The sequence below is a fragment of the Lipotes vexillifer genome, unplaced genomic scaffold (genome assembly GCF_000442215.2).
Source record: "Lipotes vexillifer unplaced genomic scaffold, Lipotes_vexillifer_v1.1 scaffold597, whole genome shotgun sequence".
Classification (NCBI taxonomy): Eukaryota; Metazoa; Chordata; class Mammalia; order Artiodactyla; family Lipotidae; genus Lipotes; species Lipotes vexillifer.
Genome location: NW_006797597.1, coordinates 279,431 through 292,255, shown reverse-complemented (window position 1 = coordinate 292,255; position 12,825 = coordinate 279,431). Strand labels below are relative to the sequence as shown.

The 12,825-nt window shown below is 40.7% G+C and overlaps 1 protein-coding gene across 1 annotated transcript in view; it reads left to right on the top strand.

Moving 5' to 3' along the window:
• The window catches only part of DOCK4 (dedicator of cytokinesis 4), a 282,165-nt gene that overhangs the window by 166,785 nt on the left and 102,555 nt on the right, over positions 1-12,825 (top strand). The window contains 2 exon segments of the mRNA XM_007469745.1: positions 7,899-8,026; positions 10,327-10,461. Of these exon segments, the coding sequence (XP_007469807.1) occupies positions 7,899-8,026; positions 10,327-10,461 (263 nt within the window).

Sequence of the window (12,825 nt, the reverse complement as noted above, 5' to 3'; positions counted from 1 at the left end):
CTTTCCCTAGAAGGGAAAAAGATAAAATTAGGAGTTTTAGGTAATGCGCCACTCTGAACATAGAACTTAAGATGAAAAATATGCATCACCAAAATCATAGCCGACCCTAAGTTTTATCTGTGGCGTTTGAAAATAAAGGTAAATGTACATATTTTGGGCTACTCACCATCCAATTTCAACTTTGTTTTCTGACCTTGTTTCTGATCTCTTCAATACTGATTGAATGAGCAAGCACGTTTCTGAGGAAAGGGTGAACCCCTATCTTTTCATTTCTTATCTGTCACTCAATCACATATGCACAGACTTCCGGGGGTGGGGGGGTGGGGAGTAGAGCCGGGATGGGTGTCTTGTTTCCAATGGCACAAGCAGCTGCCGTGGTTTGCATTGAAGTATGATGTTAGGAATAACTGCTTTCTCCTGGGCGCCCAGGGCGAGTGCCAGCACGTGGAGTCGCTGCAAACTGGACTGTGATAATGTGATGTGCAACCTACTTACTTCCCATTTAAGCTGGGTTAAAACACGAACACAGAAATGTCAGGTCCGTTTCAGTTGCCTGTCAGATCCAGCAGAACTCATGGTGTAGCTCATTCATTCATTCAACAAATGTTTATTGTGAGCAGACCCCATTCCAGGTATTAGGTTACAAGTAATGTAGCAAATTACAATACAGTCTGTGTGGCAACACTCTCCACCTAGAGACCTCAGAGTTGTTCCTGCAGCCCTCTTTTCCCTTTGCCCTTCGTCTCCACCTACCACCGCCACTGCTCTTGGGCCTCCACAGCGTCTCCCATGCCCAGCCATTTCTCCCCTCTCCAGCTCCCACCTCTCCATACAAACTGCCACCTGCTCTGACCTGCCTCAGTGGTTTCTATACTTTTCCCCCATATCTCCTTTCTCCTGTCCATCTGTGTAGCCACAGTTCCCTTTCAGAAACTCATACCAGATGATGTCACTCCCACCCAGTTCCTTTATTCACATCCCGGTTGTTGTATTCTGTTTTGAGGGCCTTGTGATCTAGCCCGGCCCACCTGCCTGGTCCCATCTCCATATTTCTTCACTCTGCTTGGAACCCACTTTCTCCTATTCCTTTCTGAACCTAGTTGACCCCCATGCACCCTTCAGGGCTCAGCTGAACTCTCATTTCTCCAGAAATCTTCTATCTGCCTCGCCCACCCCATTATTACTCTAATTCTTTGGCTTTTTACTTCTTGGATAACCTAACACCTCTGTAATAACTAAAGAACTGGTGATTTAGTTGTTTAACATCTGTCTCCTACCCTCATCCCAGAAGGAAAGCCTCAGAGAGCAGGGGCTATATTTATCTTGATGACAGTTCTATCTTAGCTTCTGTAACAGTGCCTGGTACATAATAGTTGCTTGATAAATGTTTCGTGAATACTAGGTACTGGGTCATGGCTAGGGATCAGGATGGAGCAGCGATAGCTATTGAATAAATGATGTGCATTAAAGAAGGAAAGTTTTATTACAAAAGCAACTTTTGAGCTAAGGTTGAGCATGAACCTGACAACAGAACAGTGTTCAGTGCTGGAGTCCCAGACCAGGAGCAGAGCACGGTTGACAAAAGTAAAAAGTACACCTAAGGCCAGACCTCCTTGTGCTGGTAGCCCTGTGGCAGGCATTAAAAGAAATACGAGACTTCTAACCTCACTCCCAAAAGGGGTCAAGAAATCACTGAGAGAAGACAGGCGAACACAGATAAAGGATGGATACTTTGCATTCCTTAGGATTTTGCTTTAGGTGCAGGGTGTGGGGGGGGATTGAATCCACTGGGTAAGAATCACAGAGAGATCATCCTTAGCCCTGTATTTTGTTTTCTTCTGTGATCCTGACTTTGTCTGCATGGCATGTAGCCCCTAAGTCATCTGTGATCCTTTCTATTCTGAATGTTGTCTGTCCTCTAATGTCTAAAGGGCTTGTTTGCAGATTCTACTGCTATCTGTAACATTGGCAGTTCAATTCCTGGTGGCTTTGATGACAAAGACCTAACCCAGCTCTGATTTCAGGGTTTCCTGTGTGGCTGGTGCTTCCCTGCAGCCAGCAGCTCTGCTACATGCAAAGCTGTGCCACAGCTGGACCTCTTGCCCACCTGGTTTACCATCTCCCCATCCTGAGGCTGCCACAGAGCAGCTGCTTAGGTGTCCCTGCTGATGTCCAGCCCACGCTGGGACAGTTTGTGGAGAGTGGCCAGCAACCCTGCATGCCACCACAGGGCTCACAGACCTCACTCTCGTGGGGACAGATGGCTACAGGGATTGTTGTCTAAAGCTTTGTTGATAGAGGAGGCAAAGATGACGACTTTCCTCGAAATCAACCACAAGGAGGAAATTCATCAGCATTTTTTAGCTGCTTCTCCTCCTCCCTAGCCCCACGCCCACTGGAAGTTGCTATCAGGAGCTGGCTTTATCCACTCCAGTGTGTACAGGCAAGACCAAAAGTGAGACGCGATACAGTGAGCTTTATATGAGATACATAGTATGAGTGTTTTGGCCCTTTCAAGGATAGAAGCTGTATAACGGATACTGTTGTTAAATGTTTAGGAAGTTAGTGTTTGTTCAACTATGGGTTTCCTTTTTTCTTTTTTAATTAATTAATTAATTTTGTGGGGCTGCCTTGGGTCTTCGTTGCTGCACTCGGGCTTTCTCTAGTTGCAGCGAGCCGGGGCTACTCTTCAGTGTGGTGTGCTGGCTTCTCATTGCGGTGGCTTCTCTTGTTGTGGAGCATGGGCTCTAGGAACGCGGGCTCAGTAGTTGTGGCTCGCGGGCTCTAGAGCACAGGCTCAGTAGTTGTGGCTCGCGGGCTCTAGAGCACAGGCTCAGTAGTTGTGGCGCATGGGCTTAGTCGCTCCCTGGCATGTGGGATCTTCCCAGACCAAGGCTCAAACCCATGTCCCCTGCATTGGCAGGTGGATTCTTAACCACTGCTCCACCAGGGAAGTCCCTTCTTTTTCCTCTGAGCCTTCTTGATGAATCCAGGTATTTTCTTTTAAAGGTAAGCGTTAGCATTTTAACCAGTCAGCTTGTTTGGCATTTACCCATCCATTCTATCCTGTGCATTGGCTGATACTGCCCTACTAATGGGGAAGCAGCAAATCTACACACCACACATGAATTATTTGTCTACCTTACTTACTTTTTTGGCAGTAGGGATTTTCTTAACAGTTGGCTGCAAACTGAATTTTTAGAAATCAAATCCCACTGGCTGCAAGAACATATCAGATAAGCTTTATCTTCCTTTCTAATTAACCCTCACTGGACAGTAACTCCTGTCATTTAAGCTTTCAGTTTCCTTTTCTCGGTTCTTTTTCTCAAGTAATTGATTTGTAAATAAGTATTTAAGTTCCCTGGTCACGCTTCCTGTTGAAAGGAAGCCTGCAATGAATTATTTTACAAGTTTGGGTTTTAATACTCCGTGTTCGTTTTCTTAAGTGAAGTGTGCCTGTGCCTTATGTGGTTTGTTTTGATGGTGAACCTAAGGCCATACCTCCTTGTGCTGGTAGCCTGGTGGCAGGTGTTAAAAGAAATATGAGACTTCTAACCTCACTCCTAAAAGAAATAAAGAAGGCAGTAAGAGAAGTCAGGCAAACACTGATGAAGGCCCTTTCCGAATCGTGAACACTTTGTTTGCATTTCTTATGATTTTCATTAGGATACAGGGTCATATACTTTTTCACCTATGGATATAACTTATTTTATTGTCTAGGAATCCAGTGCATTGTTAAACTGAGTGGGTGAAATTGGCCATCCTTGCCTTATTTTTGATCTTAAGGAGAAAGCATTCATTCATCCAGTCTTCTACTATTATTATGTTAGCTAATGGCAGGCATTTCATTAATGCCCTTTATCAATTTGAGAAAATTACCTTCTATTCTTATCTTCCTGGCAGCTTTTATCATTAATGGATGCTGAATTTTGCATTTTTCCTACATCTACTGCTAATATGGTGAATTACATTGATTGATTGACTTTCAAATGTTAAATCAATTTGCATTCCCAGGATAAATCCTGTTTAATCATTGTGTGTGTGTGTGTGTGTGTGTGTGTGTGTGTGTGTGTGTGTGTGTGTGTTATGTTAAAATTTTATAAGGATTTTTGCATCTGTGTTGATGAGAAATGTCAAATCTGTAGTTTTGTCTTGTAATGTCTTTGGCTAATTTCGGCATAGATAGTGCTGGCCTCATAAAATGAGTTAGTTGTATCCCCTGTTTATTCTATTTTCTGGGAGGGTTTGTGTAGACTTGATACTCTTTCTTCCAATAAGTGCTTCATAGAATTCATAGAAGCCACCTGAGTTTAGAATTCTCCTTGTAGGCTCTTAACAGCAAGTTCAGTTTCTTTAATAAGTATAGAGTTATTTAGATTATCCACTTTTCCTTGAATGAGTGAAGTGGAATTATAATTTATGCAAACTCTTTATAAGACACATGGTTTTTTATAAACCAAAATTAATCCATTTGAATTGTTGCACAGATGACATCTTTTAGAAAATCAAGCAGAGCAGGACAGGGGCTGGGGCATTTGTAAGTACACATCTCGTAAATAATATGCCCATTATTGGCCCCTGGTAGGCACTAATTTTGTGCTCATGACATCATGTTGGAAAATAAACCTTCAGGACAATAAGTGTATTCACTGTTACTTTTTCAAAAGATTGAAATATATACTGCATAAGTCAATTTTTAGATTACTATCGCCCTACTATTTCAAATACTAATGCCAAGTTAGAGATCGAGATAAGACTTCCATTTAAGGGAAGATTGACACATGTGTTTATTATTCACAGATTGACTCACTGAAACTTATTTGTAGCCCCCAAATCAGTACTGTGGCACTTTTATGTTCATTCATGGGCACGTGCAGAGTAGTGAGCACTTTGAGTTCCGGGATGCACACATTCCCAGCTGAGGTCGAGTAAGGCGATGCTCTGCTTCCGTTTCCACTCACGTGGGGATGAGCAGAGGGCAGAGGCAGCAGAGGGCAGGAAGCTCCAGCTCTGGGGCCAGTTTAATTCCCAACTCTTATCCCTGTTAGTGGGGCTCCCTCAGGCAGGTCACTTCACACTTCTGAACCTCGTTTTCTCTTTTGTAAAATAAAGAAAATAGAATCTGCCTTGATGAGTTGATTTTAGGATTTCAGATTGTAATCTCTGTGAGGTATACACAAGTACCTATATATTTCTTCTAGGAGAAATGATTCCCTTTTCGCCATTTCACTGTTCCCAGTGACTTTTTAGGAATGAACTACCATGCATAAGAGGAAATCAACTCTATGTATCTTTCTTCCCTGATGAAAGTGAATATGAATATGAGCTTTAGATGTTAAACAAACCTTGCTTTTAAGATAAACCTCATCTGGTCCTGAAGTAATACTTATTTTATATATTGCTGGCATTGATTTGATAAACTTTTGAATTGTGGTTTTGTATCTATGGTCAGTAAAGGAATTTTTTAAAAATATGGAATCTCACAAGTTCAGGAGAGTGGGAGAGGAGATGACAACACATAAGAGATATCAACAGTTTTACAAAGTCTGACAGCAGACAAGAGAAGGCTGAAACACAGACAGGTTTATGGAGTTGGGGCAGAGCCAAGAAACAAACTAGTTTATAGCACAGAATTGCAGGAAACTCAGGATGGTATCAGACAGGATCAGGAATTGAAAATATGAGGTATCTCTGAAGATTAAGGGTGCTAAAAATTTTTTTAATCTTTGGAAGGAATATTTAGTATCCCACTCCACCCTACCTCAATCCCTCCTCTATTTTAGCAAAAAATGGAAAGTTTACTCTTTAGAGTAAGTCAATGAGACATGCCTGGACTCAGAAGAATCAGACAATGCTAAATTTGGGGGGTGAGGCTCCACACTATAAACAGGGCCTCAGGAAGCAGATTAAACAGAGGGACCCCTACCAGCCACTTCCCCACCAGCCACTTACTGTCTTGATTCCACATTACCCAGAAAATGATGGGTTCATGCTCCCCAGAGAGGAGATTAGCAGATTTCTCTCTGGAGAAACTGACCAGCCCAAGAGCAGACATCTCAGATTCTGAAATTTGGGGGTCCCCTGATGAAACATCTGCATGTCTCTCCTCCCTGTGGTGAAGCCTCATCAGTCCACAAGCTTACCTAGGCACACAGGTATTTTTTTTTCCCAGTTAGCATTTCACTACCTCACTTGAAAAGATGAATGGACAATAAAAGATCACCAAATACTGGAGAAAAACCTCTAATGTGAAAGGCAGAGGCCAAAAGGAAGAAACAAACAAACAAAAAGAACTTGAAAGACAAAGATAATTAAGGGAGAAAAAAAATCAAAAAGTTGTCTCTGATTTCCCCAGAGAGAGAAGATAGTGTATCCATGAAACAAGAATGGGAAGCTATAAAGAGATCATTCAGAGAAATAAAGACGAATGGCTGCATAATGAAAATGCAACACCTCTTGTTTGAAAATTATTAAGAATTTCATGATGGCTGCAGCAGAGCATTACACCAAGTGTCGACTGAAAAACAAACAAACAAACAAACAAAAAACGCACAACCCCAGAGCTGTGAGTTAAGTTTTATTTGGGGCAAAATGAGGACCATAGCCCAGGAGACAGCCTCCCAGATAGCTCTGAGGAACTGCTCTGAAGGTAGCAGGGGAGGTCAGTATATATGTGATTTTGGCGGGCGAAGGGGGATATGTGCAGTCAAGCACACGTTTTGGTAGGAGGTGGCTGCTAAGCAGATGTCTCTGTTAATGATTTTAGTGCTTTTCTAGATATGAGAAGATGTAAGAAATTGGGCTCATAAAATCTTGTGCAAAATATCTAACTATCTGAAGGCCTGTTGTGCCAGTTTTTCCCAGAGCACAGAGTGCTTCATTCCTGATCTCCACCCTGAACTCCTTTCAGGGTGGGTTGAGGGTCAGTGACTGCAGTAGCTAGTGGCTTCATCTTTGTAGAGGCAGATGGCGAGAAACAGTTTTTCATCCACACAAGTGTGGGGCCTTTGTGGGCACAGGGATCTGTGTGACTGCACAGGTTGTATGGCCCCAACACTGGACTTGGAAATGAGAAGGACACTTGGAGATTAAATATATGATAGTGTAAATAAGAAAATTGAATAGAGGGGTTGGAAGGTAAAGTAAGGAAATTACCCAGAATTTTAGACAAGAGATGAAAACAATATTCAAGAAAAGTAGAAGACAGCTGAAGAGATTCATGACGTGAATGTAGTCAAGAGTTCCAGACAGAGGACAGAAGAAATAGTGGGAAAGAAATAATCCTAGAAATAATTCAAGGCAAGTTCCCAGCACTGAAGGACATGGGTTTATAGAGTTAGAGAGTCAAGGCAAGTCATATAGTCATGAAATTTTGAATTACCAAGAATAATTTCCTGAAAGCTTTCAGAGAGAGAAAAACAAAAATACAACAACAAAAATCCGATCTTGGACAAAGGGTTGGAAATCAGGATAACAGCAAACGCAAAGTGTTAATTTAGCCAGAAATTGTATACAACTCTTTTGAGAGGCTGGGGAGAAGAAAAGGGGGTGAAAAAACTAAATTCTCACCTACCATAGTAGGAAGTCAGTAGGTGATCCATCTCAATGACAAATCTGGAAATAGCAAGAGAAGCATGCCATTTAGGTATTGGGAAGTAAAAAAAAAAAACAAAAAAAACACCTATTTCAATAAAAGAGTCAAAGGTCTCGCAAGTGCAGGAATCATGGGCTGGGGAAGAGACTACTGTTTTTCAATATCAACCTTGTAGAGCTAGTACCTTTCGAACTACATGTATTAATAATTTAGCAATTAAAATTAGATTAAAGAGTAGATAAGGGTTTGCACGAGGTTTGCACGGGACTCTTCCATGTGACACTAATGCTTCTTCTCTCTCCAGATTCCCGGTACATTCTCTTACCTGTCGTATTACATCACCTCCACATGCACTTGCAAGAACAGAAGGACCTGATCATGTGCGCTCGGATCCTTAGCAACGTATTTTGTCTCATCAAGAAAAATAGCTCAGTAAGTAAATACAGGTTATAAGATGTAGTTTCCATCAAATGCCTTCTGGAAATAAAATTTTAAAAGTCTTCACATAAACCACACCAGAGAGTCATCCTTTGAGACTCTCACTTTTATTTCCAGCTGCGTTGGACTTTTTACTTTTCTTCTAAAGGAATTTTTTTTTAACCTTGTGGGATCGCTGTAACCCCAAATAACCTGGGTTTCCTAAACTTGTATTTCAAGAAAGAACTGAATACCCAATGAGAAAAATTATAAATCTCAAAGCCTCCCACATGTGTCTTTAACCTTGATGAATGCTCTGTGGCGAGAATAAATTATTGCTTGCAAAGACAGCCTGTTTGGGCCCATTATGTGAAAGATTGCATGATGATGGTCCAAACTTGGCGGTGGGCCTTGGGCCCAACCCCGTGGAGATAGAGAAAGCAAAGGAGAGCCTCAGGAGCATGGGGTATCTTGCACCACAACTGTTACTCACCCGACAGTAATCACTCAATTGTTATGACAGTAATCACTCAATTGTTATGGCTTTAGGAATTCTTGTCGTGTTCCTGACTCTGGAGGCAACACAATTGCATTAGACAATGCAATGTCAGTAGAGAAAAACCACATGCTTGCTTATAAACAGGGACAACTCGGAGTATGCATGTTCATGGCTCAGGGGTCTGATGTGAAGTCAACATATAAAGTATGCCCTATTCAGTTCTGTCAATCTGCATCTGTTCACTAAGCAGTAACAACCTTTACAAAGCAGGGTTTGGCAGTGAGTGCTAAGATTCATTTCTCTGTCTCCCTTTTACTGCTGTGCTACAGTTTCCCCATTTTTGTTCCTCTGACTTATGACCTTCTGAAGAGCTCAGCAGTCAGCTGACATGGGGTTCCAGTGGAAGTGGTGGAGATAGGGCCCCAGTGCTGTGGGAACAGAGTTGGCCCTTGAGAGAAAAAGGCCAGAAGCTCTGTGTCTAAAAGTGTAGTACGATAGCACAGGGAACTCTATTTAATACGCTGTGGTGAACTAAATGGGAAGGAAATCTAAAAAAGAGGGGATATATGTATATGTATAACTGATTCGTTTTGCTATACAGTAGAAACTAACACAACATTGTAAAGCAACTATACTCCAATAAAAATTAACTGAAAAAAATAAATAAAAGTATGGTATAAGACACCTGCATGGGAAGGACCATTGCTTTTTACACACCCAATTGAATAAAGCATAACTACGCTGGGCCTAGTTAGAATGTTTTTGCTAACTCTAATTGCTGAGAGTTAAAAGTAAGTTCAAAAGTTCACTGCAGAAAACTGAAAACATCAGGTGATAATAGAGGTGATTTTTTTTTCTTCTCCCATTTCAGTGTTAAAGTTGCAGTCAATTTTTGTACTTATCTGATAAGGAATTCAGAACAGAAACTCTGCTCTGGGGGAAAATCCTTAGTAGTTTTCTTACAAGTGTAAGAAAGTTTATCATAAAATCCTAGCCAAAAAGCTCTTTTAAACTCATACTTTCTAAAAGTTTTCTCTGCAAAGGCAATCTCCTTGGCACAAAGTATTTGTAATCATAGTGCTTCGTCTGGTGCAGGTATAATAACTCAAATCCACTACATATAGTCAGTGCAGAGCAATTTGCATTTCTCGCTCAAGTCCTGGGGGCTTAGATAGTACTAATTTTGCTTTGGGGATAGCAGTCCCACCATGACCAATGACATTAAGTCCAGCCTGTAACTAACAGTATTCACTCAGACTGAATGCTGTTTGCTAACCTTTACATGTAGGGATTTAAAAAATCATTTTTATAGAAATAGTCATTTGCACTTAAAATAGAGTTTTGGAAAATGACCTGTGCACCTCCAGTAATGAGAAGAGTAAATGTAAGCACAAACTGAAATCAAAAAAATTATAGACTCTTAAAACCAAGAGGGACGTTTAGTGAAGAATCAGGCCCAGAAAGGCAAACTGACTTGCACAGGGACACACACCATGTTAGTGACATAGCTGGTGTTCTGAATTAGTCTGGGGTGCTTTCCAGAACATCACCCCATCATTTTACTTGTATCTCGGGTACCCACTGCACAGTGGAGTTGCATGCTCTTGGATAAGCTGTTAACATCTCCGTGCCCTTTGTTATCTATAAACGAAGGTCATTCACTTAGGTGAGTTAGGGGAGGTCCAGGTGTGTCAAGCTCTCGAGTTCTCTCTTTGATTCTATATTTGGAAATGTGCTTTTTCCCCTTTTCCAGTAAAGAGAGATTAATATACACTTTAAGCCACAATTTCCTGAACACATTATTTTTTTTCTTAAGGAAAAATCTGTGCTGGAGGAAATAGATGTGATAGTGGCCAGCCTGCTGGACATCCTGCTGAGGACCATATTGGAGATCACCGGTCGACCACAGCCATCCGGCGCCACCATGCGTCTCCAGTTCCAGGATGTCACAGTAAGGCCGTAAAGCAAATGGCACACCAAGCAGCATAGTTGTGCTTGTTAAAGCCTCAGTTGCTTTGAGGCTGGGTTGCTGTTTATAAGCAGCATATAAGATATTTTTAATTACAGAAAGGCCAAATTGGCGCAGTTTATTTTCACTTTGCCCAATTTAAGTTAACCTGGTTCTAAATTCCCAGTCTTCTTGATAACTTTTCATTCTTTTTTTTCATCCATCGAATTGCTTGGGGAAATGAGAATAGTGAAATAGAGCAATAGCAGCTGGGGGGCCTGAGTTCTGATTCTGAATTTATCACTATGACTAGTAAGAATCTTAATTTGGGGTGGGGTGAGGGGGGCTCAGTTTCCTCAGCTATGAATTGAGAAAGTTTGACTTGGTAACTTCTAAGATGTCTGCAAGCTCCACTATTATGAATCTAATATAACATGATTTATAAGAAATATTAAGACATAATTTATGTGATAGTTCACTTGTGTATATATTTATACATGTGTGTGGAGAGCGAGAGAGAGAGATATGTAGATGGATGGATTGGTACATAAATTGACTTCCATTTAAAACTCACATTCAATTGATCAAACATTTTTTTTTTTAGGTCTGATTAAGAACATTCTTCCAAATACCATTTGCAAAAATGGCAGTGGATGCTATAGTTTTCACATATAGATTATTTACAAAAATGTCAGGCTTTTGCCATTATTTTTAAAAATTGTGCATTATAGAACCCCTGTCTTAAGAATGTTTGCCTAGCCCCTGATGAAAATAATTTTTGTTTTTACTTAAAAAAATAAAAAGTCCACCCTGGCTCTCCTGCCAGAGTTGAATGTTTAAGGATGACCATCTTGCATTGAATTTTATTTTCTCTGCTTTCAGAGCTAAGATTTACCTGATTCCTCCTGCCAAGCCCTGGGTTTGGGAAGTAAAGTTAAATTCTTTCTTTTAACAAACTAAGGTTAAAGAGAGTATGAAAAAACTTCCTAATATGTGTAATAGCTGTACTGCCTCATTAAAAGAAAAGAAGAGCAAGCAGTTAATTTCTCATGGTCTGATGGAATTTCATGTGTAAAATGCTGCCTACCTCATAGGGTTGGCTTTGTGTATTTAGCTATTATTTGGTTCATAGTAAATGCTCAAAACATCGTTTTTTCCTGAAAACCACTGGAGTTCATTATGGGTTTGAAAGTTTGGGGGGTTTTGTTTTGAATTTTTCTGTTCTGTCTTTTCATGTTTTTTCTGAACTTTTTATTTTGCAATAATTGTAGAGTCACATGCAGTTGCGAAAAATAACATAGATATTCCATGTGCCTTTTCTCCAGTCTCCCCAATGGTAACCTCTTACCGAACTATAGAACAGTATCACAACTAGGCTATTGACATTAATGTAATCAAGATGCAGAATATTCCCATCACCCCAAGAATCTTGCCCTTTTACAGCCAAACTCACTTCCCTCTCATCTTCACCTCCTTCTTAAGCCTGACAACCACAAAATCTATTCTCCATTTCTATAATTTTGTCATTTTAAGAATGTTGTATTTGAGTCACTTCACGGTACGGCAGAGATTGGCACAACAATGTAAATCAGCTCTACTTCGATTAAAAAAATTAATTAAAAAAAATGTTGTACGTGGGCTTCCCTAGTGGCGCAGTGGTTGAGAATCTGCCTGCTAATTCAGGGGACACGGGTTCGAGCCCTGGTCTGGGAGGATCCCACATGCCGCAGAGCAGCTAGGCCCGTGAGCCACTACTACTGAGCCTGCTCGTCTGAAGCCTGTGCTCCGCAACAAGAGAGGCCGCGATAGTGAGAGGGCCTTGCACCGCGATGAAGAGTGGCCCCCGCTTGCCACAACTAGAGAAAGCCCTCGCACAGAAACGAAGACCCAACACAGCAAAAATAAATTAATTAATTAATAAAACTCCTACCCCCAACATCTTCTTAAAAAAAAAAAAAATGTTGTACAAATAGAATCATACAGTATATAACCTTTTGAGATTGGCTTTTTTTTTTTTTTTTTAAGTCAGCATAATCCTCTAGAGATTCATCCAGGTCATTGTGTGTGTGTATCTATATATAATTTGTTCCTTTTCCTTAGTCAGTAGTTTTCATGGTATGTATGTACCACAGTGTGTTTAGCTATCCCCGTTGAAGGCCATCTTGGTTGTTTCCAGAATTTGGCTGTTACTAACAAAGCTATTATAAACATTTGTGTGCAAGTTTTTATCTAAGCATAAATCTTCATTTCTCCAGGTTAAATACTCCCAAGAGTATGACTGCTGAAATGTATGGTTGTTGCATATTTAGTTTTGTAATAAATGGCCTGTTTTCTCTAGTGGGTGTATCACTTTACATTCTCATATAC